Source organism: Sapajus apella, unplaced genomic scaffold, assembly GCF_009761245.1.
Source record: "Sapajus apella isolate SASKATOON/1434 unplaced genomic scaffold, GSC_monkey_1.0 scaffold57, whole genome shotgun sequence".
Classification (NCBI taxonomy): Eukaryota; Metazoa; Chordata; class Mammalia; order Primates; family Cebidae; genus Sapajus; species Sapajus apella.
The window spans coordinates 734,373-759,924 of record NW_022436997.1 but is presented as its reverse complement, the minus strand read 5'-3'; the positions used below and the strand labels follow the sequence as shown (position 1 = coordinate 759,924).

Sequence of the window (25,552 nt, the reverse complement as noted above, 5' to 3'; positions counted from 1 at the left end):
TGTGTGTTTTTGTACAGGTTGCTTTCCTGTTGCATCTTTGATATCATTTCCTAGACTCTGCTCCATGATTTAACTTGAAATTCTGAAATGAAGATGGAGGAGGCAGTAGGAAAAGTTGAAGAACTCATTGAGTCCGAAGCCCCACCAAAAACGTCCGAACAAGAGACAGCCAAGGAAGAAGATGGATCTGTAGAACTGGAATCTCAAGTTCAGAAAGATGGTGTAGCAGAGTCTGCCGTTATTTCTTCAATGCCCTGCTTGTTGATGGAACTGAGAAGGGACTCTTCTGAGTCTCAGTTAGCATCCACAGAGAGTGACAAGCCTACAACTGGCCGAGTTTATGAGAGTGACTCCTCTAATCACTGCATGCTTTCCCCTTCCTCTAGTGGTCACCTGGCTGATTCAGATACGTTGTCTTCTGCAGAAGAGAATGAACCCTCTCAGGCAGAAACAGCGGTAGAAGGAGACCCTTCAGGAGTGTCTGGTGCCACAGTTGGGCGCAAGTCTAGGCGGTCCCGATCTGAAAGTGAAACATCCACTATGGCTGCCAAGAAAAACCGGCAATCAAGTGATAAACAGAATGGCCGAGTCGCCAAGGTTAAAGGTCATCGGAGCCAAAAGCACAAGGAGAGGATCAGGCTACTGAGGCAGAAACGGGAGGCTGCTGCAAGGAAGAAATACAACCTGCTACAGGACAGTAGTACCAGTGATAGTGACCTGACTTGTGACTCAAGCACGAGCTCATCAGATGATGATGAAGAGGTTTCAGGGAGCAGCAAGACAATCACTGCAGAGATACCAGGTAGAGGATGTTTTTTAAACTGACTGTAAAGTACCTGATGGCATTTCTCTGCTGTCACGCTCAGTTAGATGAGTGACACTTGAAAAAAATCCAGCAGACCTGCAGCTCTATGTAAATTTGAAGACTGCAGTCTATTAACAAGACATGGCCAATTTATAAAACCTGTTCTGAGGTTTCCAGTGCACTTTAGCACATCAGAAAAAAAAAAATTAAATGGTTAATGATAGGGACAAGATTATTTTTAAGCAATGGAATTTCTCACAAGTCTCTCTGTAACACATTACCTGAACTCCCATCATTGCCTTTTTAGCACTGCTTAGATTTAATACTTACTGTTGAGCATCATTACTGAGTACATTCTCCTCAGGAATAGGCACCTTGCTTTATTATATAGCCACTGCACTCTAGCTTATAGTGTCTGAAATAACACATTCTATCTTTTGTTAAAGTTTTCTAATAATTTTTCCTCTAAAAACAGTAGTTTTATGTGTTTGCCCCCAGATTCAATGCATGATAAGCTAGTTATCCTTGTTACAAATCTTTCTATCCTAAGTTGTCATTCGCATTGAAAGGAATTTCTTTCCAAAAAATTTCCCATTAGTTCCTCAAGCTTTAGAAAAGTTTGTTAGATATCTGCTTGTTCTAGCTCTCACTGGTTTAAGGGTCTGTAATTTATTACATATTTGGCAAATCTGCTTTCCCTATATTATTGGATCTGGTACTGTGTACTATAATACAAAGGTAGACTTGAGATTTCATAGTGGAAGAAGTATCTGAATGGCTCTTAGTCAAGTAGTGAATTCTCATTATCCAAGAGATCCTTATAATATGACCAGGAACATTTTGTGAACTATATGGCACTGAATAGGTCATGGCAGTATTGTTTATTGCCACATTGAAGAGGGAAGTTCTGGTTTTCTAAAGCTTTATGGGTGACTGTTTTTTTCTCTGGTTTTCTGAAAAGTTTCTGTTTCTACATGTGAAGACAGCATATTGCTGATAAACAAAGAATATTTCAAGAAAAATCATATTGGTTAATGAAATCTGTAGCTTCCCAAACTTATATAAATTCAGTAACAAGAATGATTGGTTTTAAAGCACTTTATAGGTGTGCAACTTATGATAATAAGTCTCGTTCATATAATATAAATATGAGTCTCAAATCTTTAGAAATGCTTTCTACTGTTTTAATATCTATTGAATTCCTTTGCTATCGTTCCTTGTAATAAAACTACGAGGAGGGGGATTTAAATGAAGCTCATCAGTTAAATGCATAAGAGAAACAGACTTTGGGGTTGTTCTAACAGGTTTTAGGTATATATTTTAGTTTTACATGTAATAATATTTTTTTTTTTTTTGAGACGGAGTTTCGCTCTCGTTACCCAGGCTGGAGTGCAATGGCGCGATCTCGGCTCACTGCAGTCTCTGCCTCCTGGGTTCAGGCAATTCTCCTGCCTCAGCCTCCTGAGTAGCTGGAATTACAGGCACGCGCCACCATGCCCAGCTGATTTTTTGTATTTTTAGTAGAGACGGGGTTTCACCATGTTGACCATGATGGTCTCGATCTCTTGACCTCGTGATCCACCCGCCTCGGCCTCCCAAAGTGCTGGGATTACAGGCGTGAGCCACCGCGCCTGGCCCAATAATATTTTTAAGAATACCTTATTAATACCTGTAAAATTGTGCATCCATATATCCTGTTTTAACCTCTTAAGACCATGATGGATCTCTTAATACAATACTTAATTCCACTTACTAAACTGGATTTTATGTAACTACTCCAATACTTTGCCTTTTTATGGAAAGGAAGAAGGTGGATAAACAAAATTCTCTTTGAAGACAGAACCCTATTGTAAGGTGGTTTGAGAAATGTCTTCATAGGCACTTTCCCTGTTTTGCTTAAATAGGTTAGATGTGCTTTGTTCATGTTTTCCTAATCTTCTTCCTAATTGACTATCTTGACTACTGCTTAAAACTTAAAACACCAGTGGTCTATTTCTTGTCTCTTCTGAATTGTGTACTAACTTAACACCAAAGTAAATTAATTTTAATCTATAGTTTGGTTTCTCTTGTTCACATCATTTAGTAAGTTTGTGGCTTTTGAAAATATGTATAGTTTTCTAAGGTAAACCTGGAGAATCAGATGGTAAGATTGAGGTGCAGGGCCACTGTATATGACTGCCTATGTGTGTGCTGCAGTTTTGGGAGGTGCCATTCCCGTAAGAAAGTTATGAATGATCTTTACTGGAATTATTCAAAGCAGCAAAGATGGAACAACCTAGTGTTCAAATATTAGGGATTTCATTTCAATTGTCCATATTGTTGTCTCTTGAAAAATTGTGACATTGTGAATTTTTGATGTAACAGTGATGTATCTTTCAGTTTCCTGAGTCACCTTATGACTTTGGGGAAGAGAGGAGGCACACTCTACCTTATAGTAAGAGCAGTTGTCGAAAAATTGCATACATTGTAAAGGTAGGATAAATTATGAACTGACTTGAGTTCAACAGCATGGACATTCAGGTGAACTTAAACTGAATGGGCCTAACAGAATCTGTTGGATGTCGGAATTTTAATTCAGCTGTTTACACAGAATGGAAACCAAGTGGAAAAGTAAAAACCGATTATTGTCATACTCTTTCATTAAGGTACAACCAATTTAGTAATTCAGAAAATGCTCTTTATAAGCTTTTGTTTGGGCTCAGCTTAAAAACTGAAGGTGTTATCCTGAATAATTCCTGTTTTGATACCCTGACACCCTAGTCCTAAAAGTTCTCTTACACCAAATGATTTTAACTCTTAATGCGTTTTCTTTTAGAGAGTGCAAATAATTAATAATGCAGACTAGTATAGTGCATGATCATACTTAATAATTGAATATGATACCTGGGCAACAGATGTTTATGATGATCTTTTAAAGTTAGCAGTTAGCTGACAGGCAGCTTAGTATTGGCACTAGATCTTCTCTCAAAGTTTTTGGAAATATACTGATGTTTTAAGAATCTGTTTGAAGGTATCATATCAAAATAATGCTGGGAGTACTTTCATTTGAGAGACTTAGAGATTAGTAAAGGGCATTTTATAGTAATTTTATAATATTTTGTAGTGAAATAATGTAAAAGTACTATGTAATGGTTATCTTGAGTATTAAGACTTTTTCAAGTGATTTTCTGTTTTTTTTTTTTTTTCCCTGGTGACTGTCACCAGGCTGGAGTGCAGAGGTGTGATCTCAGCTCACTTCAACCTCCGTCTCCTGGGTTCAAGCGATTCTCCTGCCTCAACCTCCCAAGTAGCTGGGATTACAGGTGTGCACCACCATGACTAGCTAATTTTTATATTTTTAGTAGAGACAGAGTTTCACCATGTTTGCTAGGATGGTCTCGATTTCTTGACCTTGTGATCCACCCAACTCTGCCCCCCAAAGTGCTGGGGATTACAGGTGTAAGCCATCCCGCCTGGCCATTATCAAGTGATTTCTTTATTATGCATTATCTTTTTGTGCTTTGATCATTCTCTGCAATTTTATGATTAGAGCATTATTTTTCACAGGGTGGGGGCAGTTTCTCTGTAAAATCAGTTTTGAGACTAATGCTATAAAGTCTGCAGTTGGAGAGATTTTGATTTTAGTTAATATGAATAATGGACATTTGCCTTCATTCAGTTTGAGAAAGTTAATTTTCTGAACATATTAACATATGTGCATCAGTGTACATGGTCAGTGAGGAAAAGTTTTTCCAGTAACTTTTTCATAAGTATTTAGCAGATTGGACCTCCATACAGGGTAGCTTTATATTGTCTGTAATGACCTGCTTTGTGTGGTTTAATAGTCCATTGTGTAAATGCCTATTCACACCAAGTTGTAAAATTAATACCCCTGGTGGTAGTTGTCTTGGCTGGTTTGCCTTGGAAAATCTGATTTCTTTTGGAGAATATCATTGAGGCTACTGAGGACAGCTGTCCAAGATTACTTGAATTCTTAGTCCATGTGACCAAGCTACACCAGCTCAGCCCCACTTCAAGCCAGGATCTCAGCACCCATTACTCACCATACATACTTATGTAGTGAACTGCATCATGACAAGCTATCATCTTACCTCATATTTTTTTCTCTGGTAGACATAATTATACTTGATCAGTTAACTCTTGCTTAAAAATTAAATATTTTTAAGTGGCAAATTCTTTGTAGAAATTTTTGAAAATAGAAAAATGTGAAGTAGAAAACTAAAATCACCCATAATTCTGCTTTTGTTAACATTTGAATATGTTGCCTTCCATGATATATAACAAAATTTGAGTATTGCTTATGTCTTCCTTTCCTTCTTAACATTGGATTTTGAGCATTTAACCAGAACAGTAAATATTCTCCCTAGAATGTATGGATTTTGAATAATTTAGCTAATTATAAAAGTAACGTCGCTAATGTTGGTCCTTAGGACTCTTTTAAGTTTTTGCTAATGAGTTAAGGGTATGAACACTTAAGGCTCTTGACCACATGCTGCCATACTGCTTTTAAAAAATAGTTAAGCTGAGTATGATGGCTCACACCTATAATCCCAGCACTCTGGGAGGCCGAGACTGGTAGCTTACTTGAGGTCAGGAGTTCGAGACCAGCCTGGTGAACATGGTGAAACCCCATCTCTACTAGAAACACAAAAGTTAGCTGGGCATACCAGCATGTGCCTATAGTCCCAGCTACCCTGGAGGCTGAGGTGGGAGGATTGCTTGAGCCCAGGAGGCAGAGGCTGCAGTGAGCCATGATTGAGCCACTACACTGCAGCCTGGGTGACAGTGAGACTTTGTCTCAAAAAAATCTGGAAAAAAAAAAAAAATTGTTTATTTCACCCAAGAGCTTGAGTGTTCATGCATTGTATTCTTGCTGTTGAGTATTAATTTTTTTAAAAGCCTGCTGATTTGATAGAAGAATGGTATCTTGCCAGTGTATGGCTCACACTTGTAATCCCAATTTGGGAGGCTGAAGCGGATGGATCACCTGAGGTCAGGAGTTCAAGACCAGCCTGGCCAACATGGTGAAACTCCATCTCTACTTAAAAAAAAAAAAAAAAAAAAAAAAGGCTGGGCATGGTGGCATGTGTCTGTAGTCCCAGCTACTCTGGAGGCTGAGGCAGGAGAATGGCTTGAACCAGGGAGGCGGATGTGGCAGTGAGCAGAGGTTGCGTCACTGCACTCCAGCCTGGGTGACAGTGAGACTACATTAAAAAGAAAAAGGCATCTTAATGTTAATTTGCATTTCTTTGATCACTAGTGAAGTTGAAAAATGTTTAGCTGTTTGTATTCATTTGGTGAAGTCTGTTCATATTCTTTGCACATTTTTCTTCTGATGTGTTTTTTCTTACTAATTTTTGAGGCTTTTTAACCTTTTGGGCAATTAATTGCTTGGCAAATTTTAAATATTAGGCAGTGAGTAGGATTCATGGTTGAAGATCCTAAACCCATATAGTGAATCCCATGAAGCACTATAATTGACCTTTTTCCTAGATTGAATATCAAATGATTTAAGTGGTTAAAAGCCCCATGCCCCTATCTTAAGCCTTTTGTAATCTGGTTGTAGTTTGGTAACTATTTAAGAGACTCACTAAATACATTGATAACCAAACACTGAGACAGAATAATCAGGTAAAAACTATTTTCAGCTTGGTATGCAAAATCATGTGGGTAAAATAGGTTTTCAATCTAGCTGTGTATTAGAATCAGCTGGGTGGCATTTAAAACGTCTGATGCCCAGACCCCACTTTAGCCCCATTCAATCAGAAACATTGGGGTCTGATCCCAGGCATCAGCTTTAAAAGTGATGACATTTATATGATCAGCCTTAGGTGATGGCAGTGAGCAGCCAGGGCTTAGAACCTCTCACATAAGCAGTGATATGTTAAGTCTCCTATATCTGAAAATCACTGTGAAACTGGTAGTCTGATTCAATTAAGTTCTCTTACTGCTGCTAATGGGTATCGAGTTCTAAACAGTGGAGTCTGGCTTTCTTGAAATTATATTAGTTATAAATCATAGCACAATTCTATATTAATTAACAAGCATTAAGTGCCCTTTTTTTTATGTCATTTAAGCGATTATTTGAAAAGCATGCAGTGTTTAAATGTGGTTTTCTATATGTTACAAAGTCTGGATGATGTTAACTAAAAAGCTTTGAAGTCTTACTGGTGGGTATCCTTTGGCAATTTCTCATGTTAAAGCACAAAGATACAATTTTTGGTCTGCTTTTCTTATTTCCTAAAGTGAGTACCTATATTAACTTTGTAAAAGGAAAAGCATAAAGTCTTTTTCTCAAAATAGGATGTATCTTAGTGTTAATAAAAGAGCATATGTGTGTTTAAGGTGAGAATATGTTTTTTTTTTTGTCATTCTTTAATAGATTTTGTTTTTAGAGCAGTTTTATGTTCACAGTAAAATTGAGCAGAGGAGACAGAGAGTTCTCATGTACCTTCTTCTGCCACATAGCCACGGCCTCCTCTACTATCAACATCCTGGACTAGAATGGACATTGTTATAATGATGAACCTACATTAACACATCATTATCACACAAAGTCTGTAGTTTACTGTTAGGGTTCACTCTTGGTGTTGTAAGTTCTGTGGGCTTTGATAAATGCATAATTGGTCCCTGTTTAAAAGGCCTCAAAATGTCTTGCTTATCAGTGATTATTGCTTACAGGAATCTTTATGAGGCTACAACTTATCTCACTGCCCCAAGTATAAATGTTCTTATACCATTTTCAGCTTTTAAATACCCATTTTTAGTATTCATTGAGAAATAAGTAATGCCAGAATCTAAGGCAGATCAAAGGAGCCATCCAATTTCCTGTACTATGCTTAAGTTTGCCCAGCAGTTATAACGGGGCATAAAGGAAGTTAAGCTTCAAATTTCATTTAGTCTTTTTCTTTTCCATAAGCTAAACATACCAAAGGTATGTCCTTCCTGAGGAAGTTTTCACGTAAACAAAACTTTTTTAAAAAGTGAAGACAGCATAGGGAATGGAGTAATCGGAGGAAAAGGAATAATGTGAAGTTAGACAGGTTGGCGACGGACTTCATGAGGTTTTTATTTGCTAGGTAGAACTGGGCTGAATGCCTCACAGCCTTTTAGGCATTGAAAATAGGTGGACCGATTGATTAAAAAATTCTTTTTTATCTAGGAGAAACAGTTATTCTTGATACTGAGATGTATTCTTGATACTGAGACATGGGAAATATCTCTTTGCAGCTTCATAAAAGGCTACTATGTGATAAAGCAAACCGTGTTGTCACAAATTAGTTTAACAGATACTCAATAGAGCGTTTCATTGGAACATTATTTATGAGACTTTTGATGTAGGTTGATGGTAGAAGGCCAAGATTGATTGATTCCATCAATCATTCTTTTATTCAGCAAGTATTTGAGCACCTAGTCCATGGCTTTGGGGATACAACAGTGAAAGAAGTCTCTGCTGTCATGGAACTTAATTTTTCATGAGGAGACAATTAGTGAATTCATCGTATGCTATCAGGTAGGGATATGATGTGAATAATAATAAAGCAGGATATAAGAGATAAAGATTGACTAGTAATGGGGTAGAAAAGCTATTTTAGATAGTGTGGTCAAGAGTGATCTGAGGAAGTAACATTTTTATTAGGTCCCTTAGAATGAAGACTTCAATATAGTTAATTTATTAGAGATCCAAACTGCAGGGGACCCAAACCAAAGATGATCTAGCCTAGTTCAAGGATGAAATTGTATATGTATGGGACCATATCTAAACTGGACCACTGTGCTACTGAGTATTAATAGTTGTATACATGTAAGGATGTTTGGAAAGTGCTGGATTATGTGTTAACAGATGTTTTTTGTTTTAAACTGCAGGGCACTTCAGCCATTAATGAATGTACTCTCCAGAGGGGAAGGATGTGATTTGTAGTATATCCCAAACTTAATTACAATTTTTCTTTTCTTTTTTTTTTTTTTTTTTTGTGGCATACATTTTAATACTTTACACAGACCAGGTTTTGTAAAAGCTGACCCAGAGGTATTCTGTATCATCTCCTCCATGTGGTTTTCCATTAGAATTAAAAAAAAAAAAAAAAAAAATTTAAAACAGATCTTTTGTGTGATAAGAATTAATCACTGGAGGATGATTGTATAATGATTGAATATGGGCCAGCTGACAAAACAGCTTTTTAGAATTTTAAAGCAAAAGGAGTTAAAATACTCAAGGATACGGTGGTTTTCAACTCAGGGTGTACATTGAAACCTCCTGGGGAGCTTAAACCAAAACAAATCTCAGATGCCTTGGAGCAACCCTAGGTTTTTTGTGTTTGTTAAACCCCTCTAGTTCTTATTGTTCAGCAAAGGTTGGAAACTACTGTTGTAGATTCAGTCAGTTGTATTCAGTCTGTGTAGTAACAGAATACATACTGCCAGGTAGACAAACTAAAGCTGTGAAAAATAATAATATTAGTCATTTTATTCTATTTTTTGGAATTAGTGACTTTGGTTAATGAATTTAATCACTGCTTATGAATTCTGGATCTATCAGGCTCTTCCTAGCAATGCTTATGTCATTTTCCTGAGTAAGCATGTCTTAATAAAAATACAGTTTCTGAAGCAATAATGTTTTATGTAATGGCCTCAGTGTCTTTAAAGGTGCCTTTGGTCATACTGGGGGATCTGAAGGAGCTCCCAGGGAAGTTACAGGATTACTTGACAGGGGTGCTGTGTGATAGAACTGCACAGGCAGTGTCGCTAGAAGAGGCCAGGCGCTGTTTTTCCAAGATGGAGAGGCAGACAGAGAAGTTCCACATGCGTATGGAAAAGGTAACTGACCTTAACAGTGGCGAAGAGAACAAGCAGCTACTGGAACCCAGGGGACCTAAGATGCAACTAGTCGGCCAAAGAATTTTTCTTATCACCCTATCAAGTACTTTTACATGGCAGATGTCTGATTTCCAAGTACCAACAGCTTTTGATTCTTTCATGACTTGTCCAAATGTTGACAGTATGTCGGAGTTCCCAAAGATGTATAATAACAATTTTCTAATTAATGTTGCTGGAAATGGGAATATTACAGAACAACCTTTGAATCTATCACAAAATTAATTGTGTTAACAATCTGCATTTTGGATTGTGTAAGAAAAGAATATGCTTTTGCCCATGGTAAGTTGAGACATGGAGTCTTACTCTGTCACCCAGGCTGGAGTGCAATGGCGCGATCTCGGCTCACTGCAACCGCCACCCATTCTCCTGCCTCAGGGTCTTGAGTAGCTGGGATTACAGGTGCCCACCCCCACGCCTGGCTAATTTTTTTTTTGTATTTTTAGTAGGTACAGGGTTTCACTGTGTTAGCCAGGCTGGTCTCGAACTCCTGACCTTGTGATCTGCCTGCCTCAGCCTCCCAAAGTGCTGGGATTACCGGTGTGAGTCACTGCACCTGGCCCTGATGATATTTCAAAAGCTGCAGTAGTAAACAGTTTCTTTTAAAAAATTAGATATTCAAAACAGAAAGCCCAGAATTTGATAAACTTTAGCTTGAGTTTTGTTATGTATGGTTGGAACATAGAACCATATTTATATAATAGTAGGAGCCATCCTCTTCTTTGCTTTTTACCAAAAATATAAATAAAACAACTGGAAATTTTAGTGAACTCAAATAGGTAGATGGTTAATTCCTTGAGAGTCTCTTAGCACTTATTCTCTACAGACACTGTTGACTTCTGCTTCTAATTGGGGGACCTCATAGTTAACTGTGGAGATTGTGAGTGAATGTACTCCCTGAACATTTTTATGTCATTGTTCCATATGTCATTTAATAATCTAATTTGTTGCTGGTTTTTCATTAATTATATTCAGTATCACTTGCATGCAAGAAGAACACAATACTTTTTGAGCAAATATTTGCTGTGTGCCTCCTATGCAAGATAATGTAGGGAAAGCAGATTAGACTGCAGCTTGATTTCATGGATGAGAAAAATAGTATTTTTCATTGACCTGGAGATAGATTTTTATTTTGAGCTTTAATTTAAAGCTTAGTGCCCAAGGCAATAATCTGGTAGGCATCAGCCAGTGGAATTTCTAGTACCCTGATGTAAAGGGTACCTGTAGAGGACAAAGATAAAATGGTCACTATATCAAGGGTATGTATTAGGTGGAGTTTTAAATTGCTAGTGACTAAGTTTATTAGTGAATGTACTACCAGTTTCATTTTTTCAGTCCTTGAACTAAAAACAAATGGGCCTTAGTTATGTTAAGGAGCTCATAGAGTGGGTCAAAGGATAGAAAATATCACAGGATTGAAGATCTTGGAACATGATAGATGTTTTTATATGCAGCCTGGGATTGGGAAATACTGGCATTTTATCTTTTAAAGGTTTCTAGTAGTACTGTGAGACACAGCTAAATTAGGATGACAGTCTTCAATAGGAATATGTAAGTTTGCCAACACTAAGTGGTTTTTAAAAATTGGGTTTTCCACTGGGTTTACTATTTTTTTTTTCTTTTTTGGAGAGATAGAGTTTTGTTCTTGTTGCCCAGGCTGGAATGCAATGGTGTGGTCTTGTCTCACTGCAACCTCTGCCTCCTGGGTTCATGCAATTCACCTACCTCAGCCTCCCAATTAGCTGGGATTACAGGCGTCTGCCACCATGCCCAGCTAATTTTTGCATTTTAGTAGAGGCCGGGTTTTACCATGTTGGCCAGGCTGGTCTCGAATTCCTGACCTCAGGTAAACGCCTGCCTTGGCCTCCCAAAGTGCTGGGATTACGGGCATGAGCCACCGCACCTGGCGATTTTTCATTATAAAACATGTAAGAGTTTATTATAACTGATGGGTTTCTCTCTGAAATGATAGTGTACTGGTTAACTATTTCCACAAATAGGTTTTTTAAAATTAAGTTTACGTCAACAGGAAGAGCATATTGGTTTTGGATGACTGAATTTACTTGATGTTGAGATGTTTTCGGGGAAATCCTGTCTTCACCTTCTTCCTGGGATCACAGATTTTTATTAGACATGGATTTTTAGATGTAAGAAAATATTAATTTCAGCATGTTAAGGACTACTTTTCTATGCATGTGTGAACCGCTTCAAGCACCTAACAGTCTTTTTTGTTTTATGATATAATACTTAATATATTAAGCATGCTTTGAAATGCATTTTAAGATAGAAAAGGTTAATCTTTGAAGAATAACATAGATAACTTATTGCTAGTATTGTATTAACTGGATGCATTCTGATTTTCATTGTTTTTGGATAATCAGGCAAGAACTCTGTAGATTTTTTTTTTTTTTTTTTTTTTTGCCTTTAAGAAAAACGTTTCAGTGGAATAGGATTAACCAACATATGTAGGGTTTTTGTTTGTTTATTTGTTTGTTTGTTTTTTCTCGAGATAAGGTCTCATTCTATTATCTAGGCTGGAGTGCAGAGGTGCTATCTCGGCTCATTGCAACCTCTGCCTCCCAGGCTCAAGTGGTCCTCCCACCTGAGCCTCCCAAATAGCTAGGACTTCCACCCGGTTAATTTTTGTATATTTTGTAAAGATGGGGTTCTGCTATGTTGTCCAGGCTGGCCTCAAACTCCTGGGCTTACGCAATCTGCACACCTTGGCCTCTCAAAGTGTTGGGATTCTTTGGGATTCGCACCCGGCCTAAAACATAGATACTAATATTTAATATTCAAGGAAAGAATATAACATTTTGAATACATGAAAAGGTGTTGGACACTAATAATTTTGGAAAGCCTTTTCTACAAAATTTTAAGTAAAGGAGGAAAAAGGCTTTGGCAGAAAGATAAGGAACACCAGAATACACTGATTTAATTCCTAGAACCTATACCAAAATATTTAAAAATTTATCCTAAAGTAAAATTTGACATCTGTGGTTTGGAGAGTTTAACCTTAAGAATAATTTATAAGAGAAATATATATACGAAATTTTTTTTTTTTTTTTTTTTTTTTTTTTTTTTTTTTGAGACATAGTTTCGCTCTTGTTACCCAGGCTGGAGTGCAATGGCGCGATCTCGGCTCACCGCAACCTCCACCTCCTGGGTTCAGGCAATTCTCCTGCCTCAGCCTCCTGAGTAGCTGGGATTACAGGCACGAGCCACCATGCCCAGCTAATGTTTTGTATTTTTAGTAGAGACGGGGTTTCACCATGTTGACCAGGATGGTCTCGATCTCTTGACCTCGTGATCCACCCGCCTCGGCCTCCCAAAGTGCTGGGATTACAGGCTTGAGCCACCGCGCCCGGCCACGAAAAATTTTTATCTTGATTTTTAGGTTTTGCAGAGTGCTTTGAAGGTAATGCATTGCTGTCTTAAGGAGTATTGTTTTGAAAAATGATACGTTTTGCTTTAAAATGGTTACACCTTTTCCAGGTAGCACAATTTAAAAATTCCCCTTTCAACCTACTTTGTGTTTATATTACAGACACTTAAAGAAGTATCAAGTATGGGAAGTACTTGTTGTTTTTTAAAATTTTTTTGAGTCAGGGTCTTGCTCTGTTGCTCAGGCACAATCAAGGCTCACTGCAGCCTCAACTTCCCAGGCTCAAGCGATCTTCCCTAGTAGCTGGGACCACAAGTGTCTGCCACCATGTATGGCTAATTTTCTTATTTTTTGCAAAGGTGGGGTCTGGTCTTAAACTTCTGGGCTCAAGGGATTGGGAGGCTGGGATTACAGGTAGGAGCCATCACACCATGCCTTGTGAAGTAGTTTTAATAGGTATTTTTTTACATGACTAGCATAGGTTATTGCATTCTCTTTCCCTGAGGCAATTTGTATTCTTAAGATTACATGTATTGGCTGGGCGTGGTGGCTCACGCCTATAATCCAAGCACTTTGGAGGCCAAGGCGGGCGGATCACCTGAGGTCCGAAGTTCAAGACCAGCCTGACCAACATGGTGAAACCTCGTCAAAAAAAAAAAAAAAAAAAAAAAGATTACATGTATTGTACTAATACTAGCAAGTGGTAATTACTTTTGGATTATGTGATGGCATTTATATGTAGCTATTGTTTAAGTCTTTAGTGGTCCTCCCTTTATTTCCTTTGAATTCCCTTGATTTTCCTACAATTTTAAGAAGGTTAAGGACCATGTCCTGATTGTATTTATTTGTAGTCTATAAAAGGTTAATGTGGGAAAGAAATCTCTTTCAACCTATAACAATCCAGAAATGGTTGAAATGCTTTTTTATTTAAGAATAAAATCCCATATCTGGACTATTGCATCTCCGTAGTATGTGCATATGGAATTTCCCTTTGTCTGATCTGTCAGGTGATTTTTTTTCTGTTTTCATGGGAGATAATTAAAAGGATTGCTGCAGACTTAAAGTTATTTCATTTAAAAAATCAAGCATTGTAAAAAAAAAAATAACTTGAGAAATGTTAGGAAACAAATTATAGTTTTACCTACTACAGTTATAAGTCTATTACTGGTTGTTACATGTTGGTACTTCTTTTAGTATTTTTCTTTAGTTGGCATTTAACAGGCCATTATCCTCTCACTAAAGGTAAATGTGTTTTTTGGTAACCTAGCTACAGCCTGCTTTCTGCCTAGTTTGTGCTAGCTCAGTGTCCTAAGACATTAGATACTTAATCATCTTAAGAGAATTTAACTAGCAGATTAGAGTGATCTGATTATTTGAGCCACTTATTAGACAATAATAACGCTTAATCATACTGATCTGTACTTTTTGTGCATTATTGAAATGGAGTGTAATTTTTAAAGCCCACATAAAATTTTAATTTAGAGCACAACAAGATGAAGTTAAAATCTTAAGGCTTAATGTTTTACATGAGATTTTACTTAAAAAAAAAAAAATAGAAGTAGCATAATGATTGTTATTTGGAGGGCTCCAAGGGAAACTGTTACCTGTTTTTTGTTTGTATTTTTACTGAGAGATGAGCCTAGTCTCAGGGATGTGTGTATGCATGTACGTACCCATCTCCAGAATTCTGAAGTAACTGTATTTCATTAATGTTAGACTTGACAAGAGGCTGGAGGCAGATAACTGTACAGTTGTCTCCAGTGATTTCTAATGGATTCAGATTGTTAATATAACACCTGTTTATTGCTTACTAAAGGTATGTAAGAAAATAAAAGTTGCCTACATATAAAACTAGTTATGGTAATTAAGCTTGAGAAAAGATGTTTTTTAAAAAAGATGAAAGGTTTGGGGCCTTTTTTTTTTTTTGAAAGCTCAGTAGCAGACCAAATAAAAGTGTATACAGCAACTAATGTATTTTGAGTATTGCTTTTATCATTCCCTATTGTTACTAAGATTTAATAGCTAGAGTCTCTAGGTCTAGGTATATCTCAATTTACATAAGATTTCTTTCTTTTTTTTTTGTTTGTTTTTTGAGACAGAGTTTTGCTCTTATTGCCCAGGCTGGAGTGCAGTGGCGCGATATCGACTCACTGCAGCCTCCACCTCCCGGGTTCAAGTGAGCCTCCTGCCTTCAGCCTCCCAAGTAGCTGGGATTGCAGGTGCCTGCCACCACGCCCAGCTAATTTTTTGTATTTTAAGTAGAGACAGGGTTTTACCATGTTGGCTAGGCTGGTCTTGAACTCCTGCCCTCAGGTGTTCCACCTGCCCCTTCCTCCCAAAGTGTTGGAATTACAGGCATGAGCCAATGAGCCTGGTCTGATTTATTTCTTAAAAGTTGTATGCAGAATGATTTAAAGTGTATCAAGTGTGCTTGTTAATGAAGGAAACAATACAGTGAATTCTTTTATAACCAAAGTACCCTAAATTGATATTACTGATAATTTTTAACATAGAGCTGACTTTGCCTAAAGGTTACATGAACATTATAGGAAAGATGGCAGATAGGCTTTGTGTTATCATTTGTTTAAAATAGCAAATTACAGGCATGTTATCTTACAAAAAGGTAGCCTTTTAAATTAATTATACCTTTTATATTTTATTTAGCTTATATTGATTTTCCTCTCTCCTTAAATAGTACAACGAGGGTATAATGAAAAATATTTTTTGGACTGCAGCATGTCAGAAAAACTAGTGTCAAAACAATTGCAGTAAAATTTTTTTTTTTCAAAATCCTCTTCAAAAATAACATATGCCCTTAATCACAGTACAGATAAAAATATGTCATTTTAATTTGTTTAGAAGTTATGAGTTTATGAATTGTATATAACATGGAATAACTTCCAGGTTTCTATACTCAATTTTTTCCCCTTGGTTTCTGTTTTTATTTCCTCTGAAGTTTAGGAAAGTTAGCGGAAGTTGCAACCAAACTGGTAGTTTGCTCGTATTGAGTAGATATTCTCATATTATATTAAATTACCACAGTGTAAAATAGAAGACGTTATAAAAACTGAAGGAATATCCACAAAGAAGTGTATTCTTTGGCAGTTAAGTCTTATTCATAATATAACTTTAAGATTTGGGAAGAATGTTATCAAATTACTGTTTTTATTTTATTGCATTTTCTTAATATCCTTTACCTCACTGTGCATTTGACATGTAACGAACCTAGATGAATAAAAATTTTGAAAAAGAAATGTTTCCTGTTACTCTGTTGAGGATTGTGTTATGTGATTCCCGACCAGTTAATTCACATTAGGTGTTTCTGAATCAAGAAACTTGCTTTTCTGCAATGAAATAAATGATATTAGTTTCTAATTAATGTAATAATAGATTTTACATATTTTTGAGATTAGTGTTTTTGGTAATTGAAGAAATAATACCACTGTGAACATAAAAGGTCAAGATTCTTTTTCTTTAAGCTGTATGTCCTACTAAGCTATCCTATTAAAAACTGATGAATGTTAGGAAAAATAGCAAAATTTAGACTGCATCAAGGAGGAATCAAAAGACTAGAATGTGGAATGGATGACTCTTTAGCACATAGATTTAGGGATGTGGCTAATATGTCTAAATTTTGTGCTCTTTCTCAATTTATGTAGTACAGATATTTAAGTTTTTTCTCTATGGATCTAAATCCTCAAAGCAGTAGGTCATGGATTTGTCCCTGAAATAGATAAATTGAAAGATGGTGACCTCTTCAAGTGCCTCATTTCTGTATTTGTAGCTTCTCTTAAATATCCAGATGAATTACCTGAGTTATCTTTTGAATAACTCCACTTGAATCAGAGGCTTCACAACTTTATAGTTAGTGGTATGCATTAAATTGTTTTTTCTTTTGATCGGATTTTCCATTACTCTGATAATCTTGGATCTTTGCTTTTACTTCTTCTTTGATCTTTTCAGGATGGTAAATGAACCCTTCATCAATATCATAAATAGCTCTTCTGGGTGGATGGACTGATGTAACGTTTATGAGTATAAGGACAAATGTATTCCTTAAAATCTTATTTTCATCTTGGAAACTTTGGTTTAAAATTTTAATAATTGCGTATAATGGAAAAAGTACAAAGTACAATCATTTGGTTTGATTTTAAAAAATGACTTAACTCCTAAATATAAAGTTTCAGTGCATATTGCATTTCATTTCCATGTAGCCCTATCTTAGACATTTTTCCTTTGACCAGAATCATTTTATGATGTTATTCTGAAGAAAATAATACACATAGTTTTTGGTATTTAAGGTTTTTTTTTTTTTTTTCTTCTAGAATTTCTTCTAAAGAAATTCTTTACAGATTTTTGTCTTTTGTTGATGAAATTCTTTTTTAAGAGATGTTTTGAAAATGACTGCTTTCTTTTCAAATTATTCTGCATTTATTTTCTATTTTCTTGGTTGATATTTTTGCACTTGGTCTTAGCCAAAAGGCTGAGAACTGATGATTGGTATTTTTTTTTTTTTGGATGATGATTGGTATTTTTATTATTTTTTTTCTTTTTCTTTCTTTTTTTTTTTTTTTTTTTTTGCTGTGTTGCCTAGGCTGGAGTGCAGTGGCGCGATCTTCGCTCACTGCAATCTCTGCCTCCCAGGTTCAAGTGATTCTTCTGCCTTAGCTTCCTGACTAGCTGGAACTACAGGTGTGTGCCACCTGCTGGCCTATTTTTTTGTGATTTAGTAGAGACAGGGATTTCACCATGTTTTCCCGGCTGGTCTCGAACTTCAGACCTCAAGTGATCCTCCCGCCTTGGCCTCCCAAAGTGCTGGATTACAAACGTGAGCCACTGTGCCCAGCCTCATTTGTAATTATAAATTTTCATCTTGGTAAATATTCTGATGTGTAATCAATTTTTTTTTCTTTTCTCGAGTAGATTCTATTAAAATGCAAATTTCATTCTGTAACTTGGGGTTTGCCGCTTTCCCTCAGTCCCTCATGCTCACACCACATTCCCCCTATTTAGGTTCCTTGGCTAGATAAGGTGTAAGATTTTTTGCTTTTCACTACCTGGAATGTATGATGTTTACCCTTCCTTCTTATGCCATTAAAAGGCCTGTGATAGGGTCCTTTGATAGCAACAAAACAGATTTTTTTCTTCTCTTATCAAGGAGATTGGAGAGATTGGGTATGGCAAAGAAGACGGGAATTTCCTCTGGGCTTTATCGTATATTGCTATGCCTGTATTACTATAGACATTGAAATGGGGGTCAAAGGGGCCAACTGTGTATTTGTTCTTTGCCCCACCTTTCCTTGTGCCTTAGACTTAACAATAGAGAGGGAAGGGAAAATGATGTTACCATATGTCTCTGGGTTACCTCCTGTTTCCTAATGTAGTTCAACTTCATAATGAGAGAGTGACAACACTGGTGTTAGTGGAGGTGCTCTCATAGGCAAGATGTTGCTAAATATAGATTAATCCAAAGCAATTTCCATTTGGCTTTGAAACATTTTTCTATGAATACATGCAAGCTGACATTTTACTTCAAACAAAAATACAAAAGTCACATTTGTGATGACCTCATTCAGCTATGAATCCTGGCCAAAGCATTTACTTACCGAATTGGGTTCATCTATGACCAACATAAGGCACTGGCCTAGGCACCGACGTTTCTCAGAGCTTCTTGCATGCTGGTGGTGTACAGCAGAGTGTACATGCAAAGGTAAGCAAATAAACTACAAAGTAGGGCAGGTGCTAAGTATAATGGAAAGGTAGGGCAGTGGATCAGTATTTGAATTCCTTTTGTGTTCTTTGTTAATGTCTTCTTTAACCCTCACTATAACTCTGTGAAGCCACTGAGGAGTGAAATAACCTACCAGGGTCATGTAGCTAAGAGGGAGTACGCAGGGCTTTAACCTGTGTCTACTGCCAAAAATCTGTACTTCATATGCTATTCTCAATCTCATCCTGTATATTCTTCTTTCCTTCAACAATGAGAACAATTATAGTCTATTGTGGTTTCATCTAATTAGGACTCAAATTTCCATCTGTAAAATGAAAGTAATGAATTATGTAATTTTTTATTTAGTTTTTAAATCTTGTTCTTCGGATTGTCAAACCTGGAAAGGAATTTGTCATGGGATAAACATAGTAAAGGAAAAGTTAGGCTTTGTTTTGATGTGTTTTTGTGATTCAGATTTTCTAATGAGATTTAGAACATACTTGAAAAGGAAACTAATTTGTAAAATTAAACATTTGATGGCAACAATGCAGAAGGCTTAAGATTGTAAGAGGGTAGACCCTACTGTATCAGAAATGTGTGACAACAGAGATACATCTATGTTTTGGTATTTGAAAAGTTAGAACCTATTTATTATAGGGTAGATTAGTGAGACAGTACAGACCCATTTCTAGCATAAAATGGATGAATTCACTTTTTTTTTTTTTTTTAAATGAATGAGAGGTTCTTACGTTGCTCAGGCTGGCCTCAAACGCGTAGCCTTACCTCCGTAAGCGCCAGGACAACTGGCCTGAGCCACCACAGCTCGAATTGATGTTTTTAAATAAAAAGTAGTTGGTAGATTTTTAAAAAAATTCTAAAATTTTATTATTTTTTAATAATAGAGATGGGGGTCTTGCTGTATTGCCCAGGCAACTCTCGAACTCCTGGGCTTAAGCAACCCTGCCTGCCTGCCTCGTCCTCCCAAAGTGCTGAGATTATTCGCATTAGCCACTGTGCCCAACTGTTGGTGGGGTTTTTGACTTTGAACTTTTCTTGTGTTATAACAGCAAACATTTCAAAAGAATTTGATCAGGAGGAGAAATAGCACCTGAGTTAACCACAGATTGAATAGTTATTAATTATTTAACACGGATGTGTTACATTTACCTCTACAGAAAGATGTTTTTAATGATTGTAGGAAAACCAGTAAGTTCAATATTAGAAATTTATGTTTTAAGATTGTGACAGACATCAGAGCAGGCAGATGGGAGAATGTGCAGCTTGGATAACTTGAATGTTGTAAGCATGGAATGTGCTTTTATGACTGAATCTTAAATTGGAAATGTGTTCATGTATAACTTTACTTGAAGCAACTACTTTGATGTTTTCGAAAGTCAAAACAGTCTCTTAGTAGCAATGCAATTGTTTTAGTAGCATAGAAGAATAACCAAGTGAGAGTAAGGGCAGTATCCCCATCTTTATTCTATTCTGTAACTAACCAATAGAGTCAAATAGATAGCAGCTTTTGTTATTTTATTATTATTTTTGAGATGGAGTCTCACTGTGTCGCCCAGGCTGGAGTGCAGTAGCGTGATCTTAGCTCACTGCAACCTCTGCCTCCTAGGTTCAAGGGATTCTCCTGTCTCAGCCTCCCAAGTAGCTGGGATTACAGGCATGCACTACCACACCTGGCTAATTTTTGTATTTTTAGTAGAGACAGGGTTTTGTCATGTTGGCCAGGCTTGTCTGAAACTCCTGACTTCAAGTGATCCGTGCCTCAGCCTCTCAAAGTGCTGGGATTACAGATATGATCCACCATGCCTGGCCAGCTTTTGTTATTCACTGAATTTTTCTACCTCCTCTCCAGCAGTCTTTTGTTTTCTTCTTCTTTAAGAGATATTTCTTTTAAAAAGCAGATAAGATATCTGCAGAATGTTACCTGTCATTTACTTCTGTATAGCAAGAATCACATTTTAAAAGAATGTCATAAATTGTTACCATAAGTTAGCTAATATTTGTATAGTAGCTCAGAGAACAAATCCTGACGCCAAGTGCCTTTTTTTTTTTTTTTTTGAGACAGAGTCTCGCTCTGTTGTCCAGGCTGGAGTTCAGTGGCATGATCTCTACTCACTGCAACCTCTGCCTCCCAGGTTCAAGTGATTCTCGTGCCTCAGCCTTCTGAGTAGCTGGGATTACAGGTGTGTGCCACCACACACAGCTACTTTTTTGTATTTTTAGTAGAGACAGGGTTTCCCTATCTTGGCCAGTCTGTTCTCAAACTCCTGGTTGAAAGTGATCCACCTGCCTCAGCCTCTTAAAGTACTTGGATTACAGGCGTGAGCCACTGCGCCCGGCCTCAAGTGCTTTAAACAAATTTTATTTAATAATGGTTTCCTAATGATAGGTGTCAAATGACCTTGGAACACAAGATCCTTAGTTGTGGTTTCTTGTTGGAAGACAAAGTTGGAAAGACAACCATTTCATTATTTTGTTGAAGTTTATATAGTATTGACTTATCGTTGTTTGAATATATTGGAAATGAAAAATGACAGTGATCATAATTTATTTTCAATTTTAAGTGTAATATATGAAAATATTGCTGTCTCTGTTTATGATGAATACTAAATTTAAGCTAAGTTATAAGGTGTGCTGTTTGGAAATATGGAAGATACAAGAATGAAGCCAGATAACAAGTTTATGCTTGTATTTCCTACTGATGAAGACTTTCAGACGAGTTATTTTCATGGGTAGGTGATGTCACTCTGCATGTATACACTTATACTTTTTGCATGATTATACATGTATGAGTGGTACAATTTTGACTTGACTATTGACTGACCTGTTGCCTCAATTTGGGGATAAGGGTGGAGAATATGAGGGCAAGAAGCTCTGAATGGTATTAGTCATGTAAATTTTAAAATAACTCACTAAAATAACTTGCTACAAACAACTAAAAAAACCCTTAAAAAATATAGCATATGGTCAAATAGTCAATATTGTACTTGGCCCTCATATCTTCTGCACCCAAGTATTTGGACATCACACAGTATCTTGATTCCATAATAATCATTTTGAACTCTGACGAGAACACCATAGAATATTGCATCTTTCTTTTCTTCTTAGAAAAGAAAAACCTCAAACATGAATCAGTTTTTTGCTATTTAAACTAAAATCAATTACTAACTGATACCACGGCCACATTGTTGAATTTTATGGTCATTGAATTGATTTACCCCTTAAGGGGATTTGGACATTATTTTTAAGTAGTCAACTAAAGACTTCATGATCGTCAGAATTTCATATTGTGACATGTCTGTTCTTTATACAGTGGCACCTAACAACTCATTTGCTTTTTTGTTTGGTCATTTTTTATTTAAAAAATATTACTACGTAAACCTGTGGTTTGGTAGTTTAGTTTTAAAGGATCAATACCCAAAGTGTGTTTTTGTTCAGTGACAATTTACACAATGGATATTTGTATTAAAATAGTAATACTACATTGTGTTACATTTTTATGATTCCTTGGCACATATGCATTCCTTCATAGTCAAGAGTTTCATAAAATAGGTGTGTTTAACATTCATTTATTGGATATTTTAAAACCTTTATGGAAATAAGCTTGCTCTTCATAGATAGCCTTTGAGAGAAAAAACAGCATTCCTTTATTTCTGCTTTATATTAAAATAGGGGTAGTAGTGGGATTTCTTACTTGAAGGAAAACTTTGCTTTTTGCTGTTAATTTTTTTTAAAGGATTTTTTTTAAAGGGGTAGAATTAGTATTTTAAAGCATGTATCTATTCTACAAGCATGAATATTGAGTTATTTTAGCATGAATTGCTGCTGTGTAATTTACTTTGAAACTCAGCTGCCTTCTTCAGCCAGTTAGGGGGACTTGAGGGTGGAAGTGATCTCTTCCAGTAAGAACTTTAATATCTTCCTATAAAATCGCCCATAAGATTGCATATCATTTAGTTGGAGTACGAGCTGGTTGTCTTTCTTAGGGAAAAGAAAATAGAATCCCTCGTACAAAACAAAATCCTGAAAATGGATTTTGTTGTATTGTCTTTTCGTAGAATGTCGTAAAGTGTGTAACATCGCTGTTATTTTATAAAAGGACTTCACCGGAAATAGATACATTAGTCAAATAGAGCTCTAGAATTAACCTTATTTCTTTAGGACATAGGAAATATATTTGATTTTCTTTTCTGAATCTGCTAGAGACTTTTTATATTAGCCAGTAAGAGAAAGAACTAGGTTCATCCTTTAAAAAAATATAAATTGGGTTTTAATAATTCACATCAGTTTTTCCTTTAAGAAATCAGTTCCACTTTCTCTGTGGAGTCATCCTTTTTTTTCTTAATCTTGCTCTTTAGAAGTATGATAGGAATTCAGTGTAATATTGTTGAGTATAGTCTTGTCTTCTGTTCTTCATAGTAACACTCCTTTTCCTCCTTCCAAAATGTGTCCATCATCTTTGTAAGCTTGGATTATCTTTTTCACTTTCACGTTATGTACAAAATGTTAGATATATAAAGTGCAGCTTTTCTGATCAGATAGAATACTAAAGGCAACTGACATTTAGAGGGCTCTTACTAGTTTCAGAAGTATTTTTCACCCCACACGTTAGATACAAGTATACATTTTCTTTCCTCCCTAGATGGACCTCCAGTTGTAGCTCATTATGATATGTCTGACACCAGCTCTGACCCAGAAGTGGTAAATGTGGACAATTTATTGGCGGCTGCAGTAGTTCAAGAACACAATAATTCTGTAGGCGGCCAGGACACAGGAGCTACCTGGAGGACCAGCGGGCTTCTAGAGGAGCTGAATGCAGAGGCAGGTTGGTCTTCCCCATTCCCCTTCTCTAATGGTGTAATATGCATGTCTCCTGGCAGCTGTTTTCCTTGTAGTGAACCCTGAGGAGTAGAACAGGTCATACCAGAGACATCTGGCATTGAATGATTGATTGCGACTATCTAGGCTGCCATTTATACCTGAAACAATTTTGATAGCTTGTCATTCATCTTTTCTAGTCAGAAGGAAGTACAATTAAGAGTATTTAAGACATTAATTGTAGGTATAGGTAAGTTTCAGTAGGCATATATCTTGGATTAAAAATGCCCAATATATGCAAAAATGACCCAGATACCCTCATATTCTTTGGCCAGTTCTTTCTCTTAATTGTGGGTAGTGTCCTTGCAGCTCGGATAGGGAACCGTTGAAATCTCTCTCCCTGTGGAGCTGCCTGTTCAGACACAGTACTGCCACTGTTTCTTGTGCTTCTTGCTGTGGAGTGACTCTGTTAATTCCTCTTCAGTAAGTTCTTATTTGTCTTTTCTGACCCCTTTCTTTTGGTTTCTGCCTCTATTTGCTCAGGAAAAAAATATCTGTCCCTCTTGTATATTTTTTTAGTTTTGTGATTATTCTTAAAAGTGGTATTTATTCACTAAAAAATCCACTGCTATTATCTTTGAAAAACTTTCACAATACCTCTAAGTCTCCTTCAATATTTTCTCAAACCTTTCTTTCAACATTCTAATTTAAACCTTTTTTTTTTTTTTTTAAAGTACTAGCACTGAATATTTAAGAAAAGGGGATTGAGAGACTGCTTATATAGTGTATAATATCTTTAGTGTTGCTGAAAGATTGTAGTTTCCTAGTTAATTTATAAATACATTGGTTGTATGAGTTAATCTGATAGTTTAATCACTACCTAAAGTTATTTTTATGAAAAATGAGTTTTATGTTACAAAAAATGAGTTATAGTTTAGAACTTTTTGTATTGAGACAGAACTCCACTGATTATTGTCTGAAATTCTTTTCATGATCTTAGATTGGAACTAAGGCAAAATCACTTGTTTGTTGACCTGATTAATTTAATGTAGCTAATTTTGGAACACAACCTTGATTTAGTTTTGATTTTTTTTTTTTTTTTGGACTGGTAACTGCCTGTTTGCCCTTGGGCCAGTTTCTCCTCTGGACTCCAGTTTTTATATGTATAAATACTTGTTTTTCCCCAACAAGTGTCTTTTAAGGATTTATTAATATGTATGAATACAAATACTTTGAAAAGAAATAATAATGCTGTTGGGCACAGTGACTCATGCCTATAGTCCCAGCACTCTGGGAGGCTGAAGTGGGAGGATCAGTTGAGGTCAGGAGTTAAAGACCAGTCTGACCAACATGGTGAAACCCTTTCTTTACAAAAAATACAAAAATTAGCCAGGTGTGGTGGTAGGTAAAGTGGCGTCATGGTGGTGGGTGCCTGTAATCCCAACTGTAGAATTGCTTGAACCTGGGAGGCAGAAGTTGCAGTGAGCCAAGATCATGCCACTGCACTCCAGCCTGGGTGACAAAACTAGACTCTGTCTCAAAAAAAAAAAAAAAAAAAAAAAAAGTAATAATGCTTTATATCAGTGGAAAGCAGTTTAGCCACATTTTGTAAAATACGTGTTTCTGAGTTACGTAATTTGTATATCAGATGGTTTACCTTTGTTTTTCATCCTTTGACAATTGAGTCATCCATTCCACTTCAGTTTGATTTCCCTGTTTTCTTAGTCTTGCCATTAAATATAGACCATTTTATAGTGAATTTTTGGAGTAAAAAATGAATGATTACCAACACTTTGCTCTTCACATGCAGAATTCTTAATATTAGGTTGAACCCTATGGAATTGTTAATTGACTTTTTGACCTACAACATATCCAGCCATTTCATATGACCTAACCTAATAATGCAAAGTTTGAGGTTTTACAATATCACTGAAGTTTAGCTTTT

The 25,552-nt window shown here is 36.4% G+C and overlaps 1 protein-coding gene across 6 annotated transcripts in view; it reads left to right on the top strand.

The window, feature by feature from the left end:
- The window catches only part of CUNH18orf25 (chromosome unknown C18orf25 homolog), a 95,548-nt gene that overhangs the window by 46,457 nt on the left and 23,539 nt on the right, over positions 1-25,552 (top strand). For 4 of the 6 annotated variants that reach the window (XM_032245242.1, XM_032245241.1, XM_032245240.1 and 1 more), the window contains exons 2-3: positions 18-802; positions 23,432-23,614. In XM_032245242.1, the coding sequence (XP_032101133.1) occupies positions 88-802; positions 23,432-23,614 (898 nt within the window). In that variant the 5' untranslated portion in view covers positions 18-87. The remainder of the gene's footprint in view (positions 1-17; positions 803-23,431; positions 23,615-25,552) is intronic. The other 2 variants (XM_032245245.1, XM_032245244.1) reach the window with 1 other exon arrangement.